The sequence below is a fragment of the Lepisma saccharinum genome, chromosome 13 (assembly GCF_977018435.1).
Source record: "Lepisma saccharinum chromosome 13, izLepSacc3.1, whole genome shotgun sequence".
In the NCBI taxonomy this organism is placed as follows: domain Eukaryota; kingdom Metazoa; phylum Arthropoda; class Insecta; order Zygentoma; family Lepismatidae; genus Lepisma; species Lepisma saccharinum.
In genome coordinates this window covers 72,215,014-72,229,273 of record NC_139241.1, presented here as the reverse complement: position 1 = coordinate 72,229,273, position 14,260 = coordinate 72,215,014, and the positions used below count along the sequence as shown (strand labels likewise).

The window sequence follows — 14,260 nt, the reverse complement described above, 5'->3', positions numbered from 1 at the left end:
TTGATGGAAACAGTTATATTTGTGGAGTGATTTGCTGTCACGAAATGGCATTAATTTGGATAGAAAAGTAAAATAAAATTAATAAATAAATATCATGCGTGCGTAACACAAGAAGCTAACTAACTAACTAACTCTCTAGCCTTCTTAAACCCGAAGGTTCATGGCTGCAGCAACACAGGCCTTCCATCTTTCCCTATCTTGAGCAAGATCTATATACCCTTTTCCATCCATACCGATTTCCCTTAGGTCCATCTCAACGTTGTCCCTCCATCTTCGTCTTGGCCTTCCTACAGGTCTCTTACCATCAGGTCTCCCAACAAGAATCCTGTAAACTCCTCTTTCCTCTCCCATTCGTGCCACATGGCCTGCCCACCTAAGTCTTCTTGATTTAATTATTCTAATAATATCTGGACATGAATACAAATTATGTAGTTCTAAATTATGTAACCTTCTCCACTCACCTGTCTCCTCATCCCTTTTAGGTCCAAAGATTTTCCTAAGGATCTTATTTTCAAATACTCTCAATTTATGTTCCTCTTTCAATGTAAGGGACCAAGTTTCACATCCATATAATATTACAGGCAAAATTACGGTTTTGTATATTTTAACTTTTAGTTTCTTAGATATTAAACGAGAAGACAAAAGTTTATGAAGAGAGAAGTAACATGCATTTCCTGAATTAAGCCTACTTTTTATTTCCTCTTTAATATAATTTTCATTTGTTAATATTACTCCTAAGTATTTGAATTTGGAAACTGGTTCAAACGAGTTGTTATCAATAATTAGATTTTGATTATTACCTAATACTTGGTTTCGGCCTGTAAGCATATATTTAGTTTTCTCTTTGTTAACTTCCAAACCTATCTCTTTAGCAGTTTTGAAAAATATTTTAGCATTATTCTTAATTGTATTCACATCATCCCCCAGTAAGTCTACATCATCTGCATATGCTAACAACTGAGTCACACCATTTAATTTTAGTCCTTCTTTAGTTTCTTTTACCTTCCTAACAGCATATTCTAAGGCAAAATTAAAGAGCAATGGAGATAATGCATCTCCTTGTTTTAACCCATCATGAATTGTAAATTTGTCAGACATATTAATACCCACACGAATTTTACTTTCTGTTTCACTGGTGCATATTTTTATCATACTAACAAGCTTCTTAGGTATTCCAAACTCTACTAATATATTATATAATTTATCTCTTTTGACCGAATCATATGCTTTTTTGAAATCAATGAATAGCTGATGGACATTTTGATTATATTCCCACTTTTTTTCAAGTGTCTGTCTGATGTGAAAAATTTGATCTGTAGTTGATCTGTTACGTTTAAATCCACATTGATAATCACCTATAATTTCATTAGCATATGGAGTTAGTCTTGTTAAAATAATGTTAGATAATATTTTATATGTTGTTGAGAGTAGAGAAATTCCACGGTAATTATTGCAGTTCATTTTATCACCTTTTTTAAACACAGGAACAATTATGGATTCTTTCCACTGTTGAGGGATTTCTTCTTTATTCCATATTAAACAAATTAATTTATGAATTTGACATATTAATGAATTTCCACCATATTTAATTAACTCAGCTGGTATTAAATCAATGCCAGGTGCTTTGTTATTCTTTAGCCTTTTAATAGCATCTTTAACTTCAGTCAAGTTAGGTTCTGGAACTAAAGGTTCTGCTGTGTGTACTTCATTCACTTCTGATTTATCTCCTACATGGACATTTAAAAGGTCATTAAAGTAGTTCTTCCATCTATTTAGAATATCGCTTGGGTCAGCTAGAAAATCACCATCTTTATCTTTTATCAAGTTTACTTTAGGTTGCCACACCTTTCTAAACTCATTTACACCTTTATATAACTCTCTGATATTTTTATTTTTGCTGTTTGTTTCAATTTCGTTAATTTTGCTTTTCAAGTAATCTCTTTTTTTACTTCTAAACGTGCGGTTAACTTCTCGCTTTATTCTATTATAATTGTTTAGATTTGTATCATCAGAGTTATTTAACCACCTAAGTCTAGCCTGATTTCTTATTTCTATTAGATTATGACATTCATTATCAAACCATGGCTTACTTTTTCTCGGTTTATGGTATCCTATACTTTCTTTAGCTGCTGATTCTATTGCATTACGTATGTGTTCCCAATTCTTATTTACATCTGTTTCATTTATATTTTCATCATCATTTAAATCCTGCAAAATATCAAATCTATTTGACAGTTTAATTTGGTACTCTTTCTTAATTCTTTCATCAGTAAACTTTCCTGTATCAAATTTTAGAACTTTTAGATTTTGTTGCTTATGATTTAAAACTGAGAGTCTTTCTCTTAATTTAGCAATTACTAAATAATGGTCACTGGCACAGTCAGCACCTCTATGTGTACGAACGTCAATTATACTAGTATGTCTTCTCTTATCAATGAGAATATGATCTATCTGATTATGAGTTTTACCATCTGGAGAAGACCAGGTATATTTATGGATATCTTTATGTTTAAAAGTGGTACTTTTCACAATTAAATTCTTTGAGGTTGCAAAAGTAATTAATCTTATACCATTATCATTACTTAATTCATGAAGACTTTCTTTACCAATCGTGGGTTTGAATGTCTCTTCTTTGCCAATCTGTGCATTACAGTCACCTAACAGAATTTTCATATCATACTGAGAAAATTTATCAAAGACCTGTTCTTACTCTGTATAAAAATCATCTTTAGTATTATCATCTTTATCTTCCGTTGGTGCATGTATGTTTATTAAAATAATTTTACACCACCTACCCTGTAAAACTGCATATGATATCCTATCATTAATAAATTCTACTGTTTTAAGAGCTGAGATAATTCTATTATTTATAAAAAAGCCTGTTCCAAAATTATGATTTTCAGTACCACCATAGAAAAAAGTATAATTTTTAGTTTTACAATTCCCTTCTCCTGGCCACCTAACTTCCTGGACAGCTACTACATCTAATTTATACTTAACTATCTCATTAACTGTACACTGAAATGCCCCAGGCGCGTAACACAAGAAGAAACATCGCAATGTGATTCCGGATGTCAGATGTTGGATTGTGTACTACAGTTTATTTTTCTATGTTATTAGAATATAAATAAAGACAAAAATTGGTAAACGCTGTAAGTGCCACAATAATTCAAACACCGTTTTCCACGTTAAACTGTGAAATATTATATGCTTTATAATGTGATAAACGTGAAATGTGGCTGGTAGCCCTCTAAGTAGTTCAAACGGCGTGTAAAGAGGTCACTAGTGTGCACGTTGTTACGGGCTGATGTCTCTTGGAAACGAGCCAATCAAGAGCAACATTTCACATCGTAGCGGCATGACGGGCAGTACAGGCCAGCGTTCGGTTGGTGAAATCCTCAAGCGATAAGTGTCGCGTGCCGCTTGTCGCTTTGGTGCACAATCTCCCTAAAGCAAGACACTCATTGCATCGCGCATGTGCGAACAATAAAAAAAAAACGGGAACACATTGAGCTATTGAGCAAAAGTGCCCAGTATGAGCGACACGCAAGCGACAAAGCGACACGTGTGGTTTATCGTGTCGCCTAGATCTGTTGTTCTCATATTTAGCAGCGAACGCTTGCTAATAGACTGAAGGCACCATGTCGCTTGTCACTTTGTTGGGAACTCCCCCTGTAGCGCGTCGGTTCGGTCTGAGCACCCTTCCTTTAAGGAGCTTTCCGACCGAAGTAACAAGTAGCACGCGAATACGGCATATGAACGTGTCGTTTGCTGTTTGGACCCTCATGCGCAAGGAATGCTATTTTACAGTCTGGAAGTGTCTGTGTCACTAGTCACATCAGTGTGACACATCCCGTGTCGCTTGTCCCATTGGTCTGAAAGTTTCCTTACACTCATGTCGATGGCAGTAAGGAAGTTTTGTGGGTTTCCCCTTGTCGTTTCATACAATCATCATTATCATCATCGCCGCGATTAGTTTAAAGCGGAAGAAAAGAGACCAAAGATACAAATATTTCAGTGTGTATATCTTTAAAATAAATGATGATGATGATAATAATGAACCTAATTCATACACAAAAATTTAGTTACCAAGAGCATTCCACGCGTATTTTTTCTTCCGTATTATTAATGAAAGTATAACGATAACAGGACGTGGTCGACTGACTGTCTAGAATTTTGGTTAATATCTTCGCGACCACTGTACCAAATATAATAGCAATTTATCACATTCATAGAAATGCTTCATGTAAAATAATCAGACGTTGCAGCGAAAACTCCGTTTACTTCCGTTGTAAGCAGACGAATACCATGCACCTGTGCCGACACCAGCGCCTCTAGTGGTATCATATTTGAGTGGAACCAGCCAGAGAGCCCAGAACAGTGACATTTTCTACTCCACGTTATTCAAGGCGCTGTAGTTAAAGTAAAGTAATCCAGGACGCTGGGTGCCAAGGTAGGTCTCAAAGATTGCGGGATCGATCTTCACTCTTGAGTGTGGGGGAGTGGAGCTAGCACAGCGTGCTACGGCACCAGAGATCCCGGTTGGAATCCCGGTCTCAAACGAAAAGGAACTTTGAACATTAAGTCTGGACATTAGAGACACTTGTCTAGTTCTAAGTCTCGTCTCGATAACACTCGAATCTTAAGTGTCGTTATCGTTTCGAGTTTTCAAAGTTGCTCCCAATCCGGTCTCGAATTTCGAGATGACACCCGCACTACAGTGCAAAAGGCTGAACCTGTCACGACTCCCGCCAAAACCTTCTCTGTCGTCTGCAGGACCGAGCAAACGTAGCGACAGACAGAGCTGCGAGCGGTAATTTGGGGGCGCAAGCACAGATGTCTCCACCACCAGAACATTCACGTCCTCGACAACGTGGCAACAAAGGACAAGCGAAGGAAGCGGCGACCCCTGGTAGGCAGAGGACAAGGCACGTGCTGTCTCCAAGGCTTCTGCCAATGGTTGAAAACACTCACGTGACGCCCGGGAAAGTCTGCTAGCAGAAGAAAATCTATGGTTTGGCGCGAACTGTACCAGGTTAAACCTTTTGCACTGTAGTCTGACACCTGTATCGCAGGACTTGCGTCTACCCTCCAAATTTTACATGAATCACCAACCAATAATATTTCCTCTATGCTACTTTTGCCTTCAATACAGAATTCGTGAGTTTTGCAAGAGGTATTCACACTGTAGAGTGTGGACCTTACCTTGATGGATTGATGATTGTCCGTAAATCTGCTAAAGATTTTGTTGTTTTTGGGACAGAAATATATATGCCAGTGGTAGCAATGTCTTTTTCAAGGGCAGCTGGTCTTGACACAAGACCTCAACTAGTAAAACTAAGAAAAGTTATTCTTCTTGACGCCCTCTAGGGGTAGTTCAAGTCTTCCAGTTTTGCGCACAGTGAATAGTTTCACACAGCGCTCCCGCCTTTTAAGAAGCTACTTGAGAAGAACTTGCTGATTCAGGTCTAGAAAGACATAGAACAGTGGCAATGGGACTTGATACTCTGACCACGAATCGCAAACGTTTGATCTACCCTATCTCTTAACAGGCCGTTGCGTCACGGAGTGAGTACATATCCACATGTGGGTATGTTCTCTTTGCTGATGTGGTTTTGGTAGGAATGAAGGCATGTAGGTTACTAGCATTAGGTAAGGCGTGGATCTTCGTTGACGATGAAAAACTCAATATGCTGACCAAGGCAGTAATTTATTTTATAAAAAAACATAAACTAAACGTAACGTTTCAACCGTCTAGCAAGGTCTTCATCAGACTCTGTATCAAGTACAAAAGTAACAAGATACACAAAAAGGGCATTATATATACACACAAACATTACTCCCTCCAGACTATTAGAAAGTTGTTAGGAACTTTCTAGCAGGTGGCTTTCACTTGCCAAATGTTCTTTCACCTAAAAGGCTAAACATAATTACTTTCATATATAGAATGTGGTTGGACTTTTTACCTCACGCTCTTTTTCCTTCATCTTTCTCCCTTCTCCTCTCCTCTTTCTCTCTTGTCCTTTCCACTCTTTCTAACACCTTCTTCCATTCTTTGTTTAACTTCAGTCCCCCATTCCAGTTCATTGTGTCTTCTTCTCCTTTCTTCTCTATTTCCTTGGCCTTCTTCCATTCTCTCACTAGCATTCTTCTCTCTTCCTATCTGTTTAGCCTCATCCCACTCTATGTCATGTCCTGTTTCTCTCGTGTGTTTAAATATCGCATTTCTCTCTCTCTTAAGTCGTACATCATCCCTACATGCCTTGGTCAGCATATTTAGTTTTTCATAATCATGGAAACAAGGCTTAATGGTGTTATAATTTCGTTGACGACTATCGTTCGTCCCATCAACCCATCCTCATCCTCACAGAGCCGACCTCGTTGCGGAATGGTTTGCATAGCTACGGCGCTAAGGGTCTGGGTTCGAATTACGCCATGGGCATGATTGTTCTTTGTGAGTGTCTCTTCCTCAGTTTCATTCGCGACTGGCCAAAAGTGGCAGAAAAGCGAAGTAAAATAAATCAAATTATCGTCACAGATTAATTCAGCGTTGTAGACAAGCGATGCGAAAAAGCCAGAACATAACCAGTCCCATATTTTACGAAGATTTCCCCAATTATCGCTTTCATTTTGGTAAAGTTTGGTTCAAAGGGGCTTGTAACACCAACCTTCGACACACCACTGATTACAGCACATATTTTATTTCTTCCATTCTGTTCTCTCTCTTCGTGTATATTGCACATTTTTCTATTTCGTTACTGAGCTACATTTCCTCTTTTTCATTTCCTCTCTCTTTCATTTTTAATGAGAACGATGTAGAGGATTAACAATGTTAAGTTCCCCCTTCTCTCTTTCTCTGCGTGTGTGTATGATACCTTTTCCCCCTACGAATATTTTTAAGAAGAGACGAAAAAAAGGATGCAAGCTTCGTATTAGCAAGTCCCTCCAAAAATAACACATCCCTTTCATTCCCCCTTGCTCTTTAATCTCTCTCTCTCTCTCTCTCTCTCTCTCTCTCTCTCTCTTTACTCCCATCTTTCACTTTGTAGCGCAAATGCAGCAGAGAAGGGGAGGGGGAAATCCCCGGATGAACCCACCCGTCCACAGCTCTACATGCCAAGTCTTCTCATGCAGAAATTTCGTTTACAATGCAAAATACCTACCTACAATGATCTAAAAACACAAGAGAGGCATTGAAAAGGTCTGCATCCCAGAAACTCCCTTCAGCGCCAGAACTACGCCAACCTGCTTGTGTAGGTAGTAAAATGTAGTTTGTGATGTCTTAAAAATACATTGCTACAGCAAAACCTTCTCCTTCTCAAACTCACTGCTCTTTTTGTTATTTTTCCCTTCATGCTTACTAGCAACAATTCTTTATTTCATATTTCTAGTTCTAACTGCCCGTTGAATGCACCAAAAGTAAGTTTTAAACTAGGAATGGCCACACAATCCGAATAACGGATATCCTGATTTCCGAAGAACCGGAGAATTCGGATAATTCTAATATCGGCATAATTAGGATATCCAGATAATACGAATGGCGGGATATCCTGATAGAACAGATTTGATTAAGGATCTGTAGAAAATTCGTAGAGTGAAATATGAAAATAACGAATAAAAGAATATCTGGAAAGCCCATAAAACGGATAAACTATCCAGATAATGCACACCAGAAGCGTATATTCTAGGCTAGTTAGGCTATCTGCGAAGCCCGAAGTCTAGAGAATAAAATACAAGGGAAATCGATCAGAAATTGTAAATAAAATTATTCATATAAGTCAGATGATGATGGTGATTCTAAAGTTGGCTACCTGATTTCCTATGAGTTGGCAACGTGATTTCCTATGAGTTGGCAACCTGATTTCCTATGAGTTGGCAACCTGATTTATTATGAGTTGGCAACCTGATTTCTCTGGAGTTGGCAACATGATTTATTATGAGTTGGCAACCTGATTTCCTATGAGTTGGAACCTGATTTCCTATGAGTTGGCAAATTGATTTATTATGAGTTGGCAACCCGATTTCCTATGAGTTGGCAACCTGATTTCCTATGAGTTGGCAACCTGATTTCTTATGAGTTGGCAACCTGATTTCCTATGAGTTGACAACCTGAATTCCTATGAGTTGGCAACCTTATTTCCTATGAGTTGGCAACCTGATTTCCTATGAGTTGGCAACCTGATTTCCTATGAGTTGGCAACCTGATTTCCTATGAGTTGTCAACCTGATTTCCTATGAGTTGGCAACCTGATTTCTTATGAGTTGGCAACCTGATTTCCTATGAGTTGTCAACCTGATTTATTATGAGTTGGCAACCTGATTTATTATGAGTTGTCAACCTGATTTATTATGAGTTGTCAACCTGATTTCCTATGAGTTGACAACCTGATTTCCTATGAGTTGGCAACCTGATTTCCTATGAGTTGTCAACCTGATTTCTTATGAGTTGGCAACCTTATTTCCTATGAGTTGGCAACCTGATTTCCTATGAGTTGGCAACCCGATTTCCTATGAGTTGACAACCTGATTTCCTATGAGTTGGCAACCTGATTTCTTATGAGTTGGCAACCTGATTTCCTATGAGTTGGCAACCTGATTTCCTATGAGTTGGCAACCTGATTTCTTATGAGTTGGCAACCTGATTTCCTATGAGTTGACAACCTGAATTCCTATGAGTTGGCAACCTTATTTCCTATGAGTTGGCAACCTGATTTCCTATGAGTTGGCAACCTGATTTCCTATGAGTTGTCAACCTGATTTCCTATGAGTTGGCAACCTGATTTCTTATGAGTTGGCAACCTGATTTCCTATGAGTTGTCAACCTGATTTATTATGAGTTGGCAACCTGATTTCCTATGAGTTGGCAACCTGATTTCCTATGAGTTGACAACCTGAATTCCTATGAGTTGGCAACCTTATTTCCTATGAGTTGGCAACCTGATTTCCTATGAGTTGGCAACCTGATTTCCTATGAGTTGGCAACCTGATTTCCTGTGAGTTGACAACCTGAATTCCTATGAGTTGGCAACCTGATTTATTATGAGTTGGCAACCTGATTTCCTATGAGTTGGAACCTGATTTCCTATGAGTTGGCAAATTGATTTATTATGAGTTGCCAACCCGATTTCCTATGAGTTGGCAACCTGATTTCCTATGAGTTTGCAACCTGATTTCCTATGAGTTGGCAACCTGATTTCTTATGAGTTGGCAAACTGATTTCCTATGAGTTGACAACCTGAATTCCTATGAGTTGGCAACCTTATTTCTTAGGAGTTGGCAACTTGATTTATTATGAATTGGCAACCCGATTTCCTATGAGTTGGCAACCTGATTTCCTATGAGTTGGCAACCTGATTTCCTATGAGTTGGCAACCTGATTTCCTATGAGTTGGCAACCTGCTTTCCTATGAGTTGGCAACCTGATTTCTTAGGAGTTGGTAAACTTATTTCTATTCATAGCCTAGGACCACGTGACATAGTGAAATAGCCTAGATCTTGGACTCAGTATACGCTACTGATGCACACATTTGAATATTCGGACATTTCGGATAATCAAAATATCCGGATACTTAGGATAATCAGAATTTCGTATATCCGGATAATTAGCATATCTTATATCTGATATCTTATATCTGGTTAATTCGGATATTCGAATATCAGAATATCCTATATCCTATCATTCTGCCTTGTTCCGAATAGAAAATTATTATCATTTATTTCAATCACTAGTTCGCTGATATTAAAATAAGTTTTCTTTCTCTTTTAGATAACCTTTGCCGTTATTTTGCTGCTGTGCCTGGAGCTATGCGTCAGTTACCCGAGAGAATACGGTAATGGTAACCCTTTGGCCACAGCAAACTTTGATTCGTCCGCCAGCGTAGGTGGGTATGGATACACAAGACCAGGAGAAGTGTTCCCGAAGTTTGACGTAGAAGACCGAAGGTTGTTCGGCTCCGGGACCTCGCTGTCACCAGCTGCAAGCAGTATATCTGCCATACTTGAGAGCGATATGTGTAACTATCCTTCACACAGGTTCCTCTGTAGAGATATCGGGAAGAAAGTACACCAAGGCCGTCTTTCAGGCGCAGCCCAAACCTTGGATTTGCAAAAGGTTGCTCCGCCGAACTTCCACACCGTTTACCCGACTCAGGGATTGTCCAGTCAGGATACGCCACTAGTCCGCCAGGCAGCCCAGGACTCTCCTGTAAGGTCCTCGGAACAGGAGCGATACCAAGGTGTGGACAAGTGCAAACATGCTTTCCATAGCTTCCTCTGTGGAAAGCCGGCAGGGTCTAAACCTGCCAGTAGCCTGAGAGGGGATAGTTCCTTTGTTCGTGAATCGAGCCTTCTGCTGCCTGCGTTCCAAACAACGTCTCAGCCTCAGAGACCTTCAGCAGCTACTGTTACTCCCCCCAGAAGCCTTCCTCCGGTCAGGTACTCTCCTCCCGAGAGGACTCACGGAGGTTCATCCGTAATTCCTCAACGAGAGGAGCAACCGCAAGCGGCCCAACAACCGGAAGTTTTCGTCCAGACCACTGAGCACTACCAAGGAGCTGACAAGTGCAAACATGCCTTCCACAGCTTCCTCTGCAACCCACCAAGACCGTCCAGTATGAAGCGGCCGGTCTCGCCAGCTTTAAAAGGTGACTCGTCCCTTGTAAGGGAATCCAGCCTGCTGCTTCCTGCCTACCAGACAACACTTGAACCAAAAGTGCCAGTAACCCAGCCACCAACAGCCCGAACTCGCCCACCAACACCACCATCTCGTCCCAGTTCCACCAACACCGTTCCCAGACTTAGCTTGCCGAGCGCTCAAGCCGCCCAGCAGATCCCAGTGGTGGCAAGAGAGAACGAACACTACAAAGGAGCTGACAAGTGCAAACATGCATTCCACAGCTTCTTGTGCAATCCAGGCAAAGGAAGGCGTGTCCCGACTAAGACCGTGTCACCTACTGCTCAGAGCTCTTTCATTCGTGAGTCCAGCCTCTTGTTACCTCAGTACCAAGTGCCTGTGAGTCCACAGCCTAGTCCTACCACAAGACCTCCAACTACAACACCGAAGCAGACGACAGAACCGAACATCATTCCACAGGCAGCTCAGCAACAGTTCTCAGTCTTTCAAAGGGCACAGACTACAACAGAAGGTGCTGACAAGTGTACACATTCCTTCCACAGCTTCCTGTGTAACCCATCGAAGGCCAAACCAACAACTCGACCTCCACTGACCATTCTAAGAGGTGACAGTTCTTTTATCCGTGAATCTGGTCTTCTGCTTCCCACGTTCCAAGAAAGCACAAGCAAACCGACTGTATCCACAAAAATTCCAAGGCCTACTGTGATAAGGACTAATCCCCCTGCAACTCAAGGACCGTTCTCGGTAAGGACTAATCCGCCTACAACTCGAAGACCCACTCAAGCACCGACCAGAAGACCGGAGCTCGTACCCCAAGCTGCCCAGCAACCGCAGACAGTAGTGCAGCGTACGGAACACTACAAAGGAGTGGACAAGTGCAAACATGCTTTCCACAGTTTCCTCTGCAATCCGCCACCCAGACGAGCTCAGGCTTCAAGAAACTTCCCCTCTCGTGCGCCACCAAGCATCAGCAGAGGTGACCACGAAGTCAGGCAGTCGACCCTGTTGCTACCAGCCTATCAGGAATCGCCTGCAGAAAGTAGACAAAAAACTGACGTTCTGGTACCAACTATTGCACCGACAAGACCTCCACTACGGAGAGTCTCTCCAGTAGCTTCTAACACGGTACAACAAGTTCTGCTTCCTCAAGCCGCCCAGGTATCACCTCAAAGAACTCTCAACACAGGTGCGGACAAGTGCAAACATGCCTTCCATAGTTTTCTCTGCAATCCATCATCAAAATCATCACTCGCCCCTCAACCTAGGCAATCAGCCACGTCACCAGTGGCTCCTCCAGGGCCGCCAGTAGCTGAGAGCTCCAAGATCAGAGAATCCAGTCTGCTCCTTCCAGCATACCAGCAACCCAACACAAGAAAGCAACCAGCGGACATTCCAAGGACCACAACTCGCGCTCCACCTCCTCGGCAAGGATCAGCAGCCACTCTGAACACAGCAAGACAATTACCAGATAATTGCAACCATCCATTGCACGGGTTTCTATGTAACGGTTCTAGACGGAGATTTAGAACTAGAAGGAGAGTTAGGAACTCATAAAATTCTTGGATGAAGACAGTGGAGAAGTACTGAAGTACAATATATACAATATGCACTTTAAATTCCACAAAACTACTAAACAGACATTCCAACTCTCTTTAGAATTTCCTAGAGCTACATAATTATAACAAAGAAAATACTTACACAATTTCTAACGTTGTCTTCAAAATGTTCACCTTTACATTAAAGGCATTTTCCCACTACATTCGTTCAGTTCAAGTAAATTCAAATGCGACGAACATTACTTACTACATGCGAGACATGCTATTTTATAATATCGTTTCCAGTAGCCATCTATTCCAAAAGAGGAACTATCCTTCAGTATTATTTTTACTAAAAAACGATCGCCATTTTGATTACACTGGTGAGCAATTTAACACATGCATACGCGTTTATTCCCAATTAGTAATTATGTTTAGTAACCATGCCATCTATCAATGAGTATGGAAAACATACTGCAAACATTTGCAGACTATCAAGTGGTATTTTCTTGAATACTATAGTGCATACTTGAGGAAATATGTAGCAAAATAATTTGTAAAGTAATTAACCTCGTAGAAAAGTGTGATAATTGTTCATAAATATTAACAAATATTAAGTCATAATATATGAATTTATATTTTAATATAATATTTTGTTATATAATTTATACAGAAATGTATTTTTGTAAAATCATTTGTAAACAATTGATTTGTAGCAAAAACAATATCAGTGAATAAAATATTCATAAATACAGTAAATGTGTCAACATGTTAATTGTACAGTAACGGACTGTAAAGTTCCCATTCAAAGTCAATGATAATGTTACAACCGAGAAGTGTCCGTGACTGTACATGTCATGCTTACTGTCCGTACTAAGTTTCTTGAACTAATTCAACTTATGGCCATTTTTTATTTGCCTAGAACATACGCAAACAAAAATCTAATAACGATATAACTATATAATAACTAATAACTATATAGTTTGTACGAGGTAGCCAGAATTACAGTTGCCCTACTCGGAGCCGTCTGGAATTGACGAAAAAAAGAGTTGAAATTTTGACCACCAAGTGGAAATGTGGCGCTTAGAATAAAATTCCCCTACCCAGCGTCTGTAGCCCGTTCGAAGCAAAGGATTGCGCTGTAACTTGATATAGAGGCTATGGAAAGCATGGGGAAGCGAATGTTGATGGAAAAAGAAGTTCAAATTTGCACCACCATGGCGCTGAAATCAGGTTACCATTATCCCGGGAAACGCTTCGTGCGATCATTGACGTTGGCAGGGGTCATATTGAACACTGCTCTACCAACATAAACTCATTTCGTCATTTCAGCGCCACATTTGCACGTGATGGTGAAAATTTGATTATTTTTGGTCAGAAGTTGCTTCCTCATGGTCTACATAGCATCTATACCAAGTTTCACCGTAATCCGTTGCTTGGAACGGGCTCCAGAGGCTGGCTAGGGAAATTTAATTCTAAGCGCCACATTTGCACCTGGTGGTGAAAATTTGAACTCTTTTTTTCGTCAGCTCCAGAGGGCTCTCAGTAGGGCAACTTGAGTTGTGTGTATCTGGTAAATTGTTAGTTTCAGTTCGACATATTGTCTGGCAATTCATAGCTAAACTATAGCTAAACATCTTTAGGGTTACAGTACTATTACAAGTCGTAGTAGTGAAAACTATCGTAATTATTAAGGAACTTTAAATACGTAACATGCAGTTGAAATGAAAATATATTTTCTGTAGCACAAATGCGCCACACACAGAGGAAAGGAAATAAATAACTGAAATACTCAACAAATATAAAGCATCCATCACAATGCTATTGTAAGCTGTGTATTGAGATGTATTATTGTTAATTTTCCTTCTTTATAGAGTGTAGTTGTGCAGAGGATGTAATTAATTTCTACATACAGCATATTTGCAAAATGTGAAATACAACTGATATTTTTGATAGTGTCTTAACTTGTACTTCTCGTGTGCACTCGGTATTAAATTTTGTTTTGTGATGATTTTTTTTGTACTAATACTGCTCCCTTTTAATAACCTCCTCATACATGTCAATACTTGTCCTCCTACAACCTATCTAACTC

At 40.0% G+C, this 14,260-nt stretch overlaps 1 protein-coding gene across 1 annotated transcript in view; it reads left to right on the top strand.

The window, feature by feature from the left end:
- LOC145997030 (uncharacterized) overlaps positions 1 to 12,893 on the top strand; it is a 59,159-nt gene extending 46,266 nt beyond the window's left edge. Inside the window, exon 2 of the mRNA XM_083133650.1 lies at positions 9,767 to 12,893. Within this exon, the coding sequence (XP_082989776.1) occupies positions 9,767 to 12,187 (2,421 nt within the window). The 3' untranslated portion in view covers positions 12,188 to 12,893. The remainder of the gene's footprint in view (positions 1 to 9,766) is intronic.
- Positions 12,894 to 14,260: the final 1,367 nt, after the last annotated feature.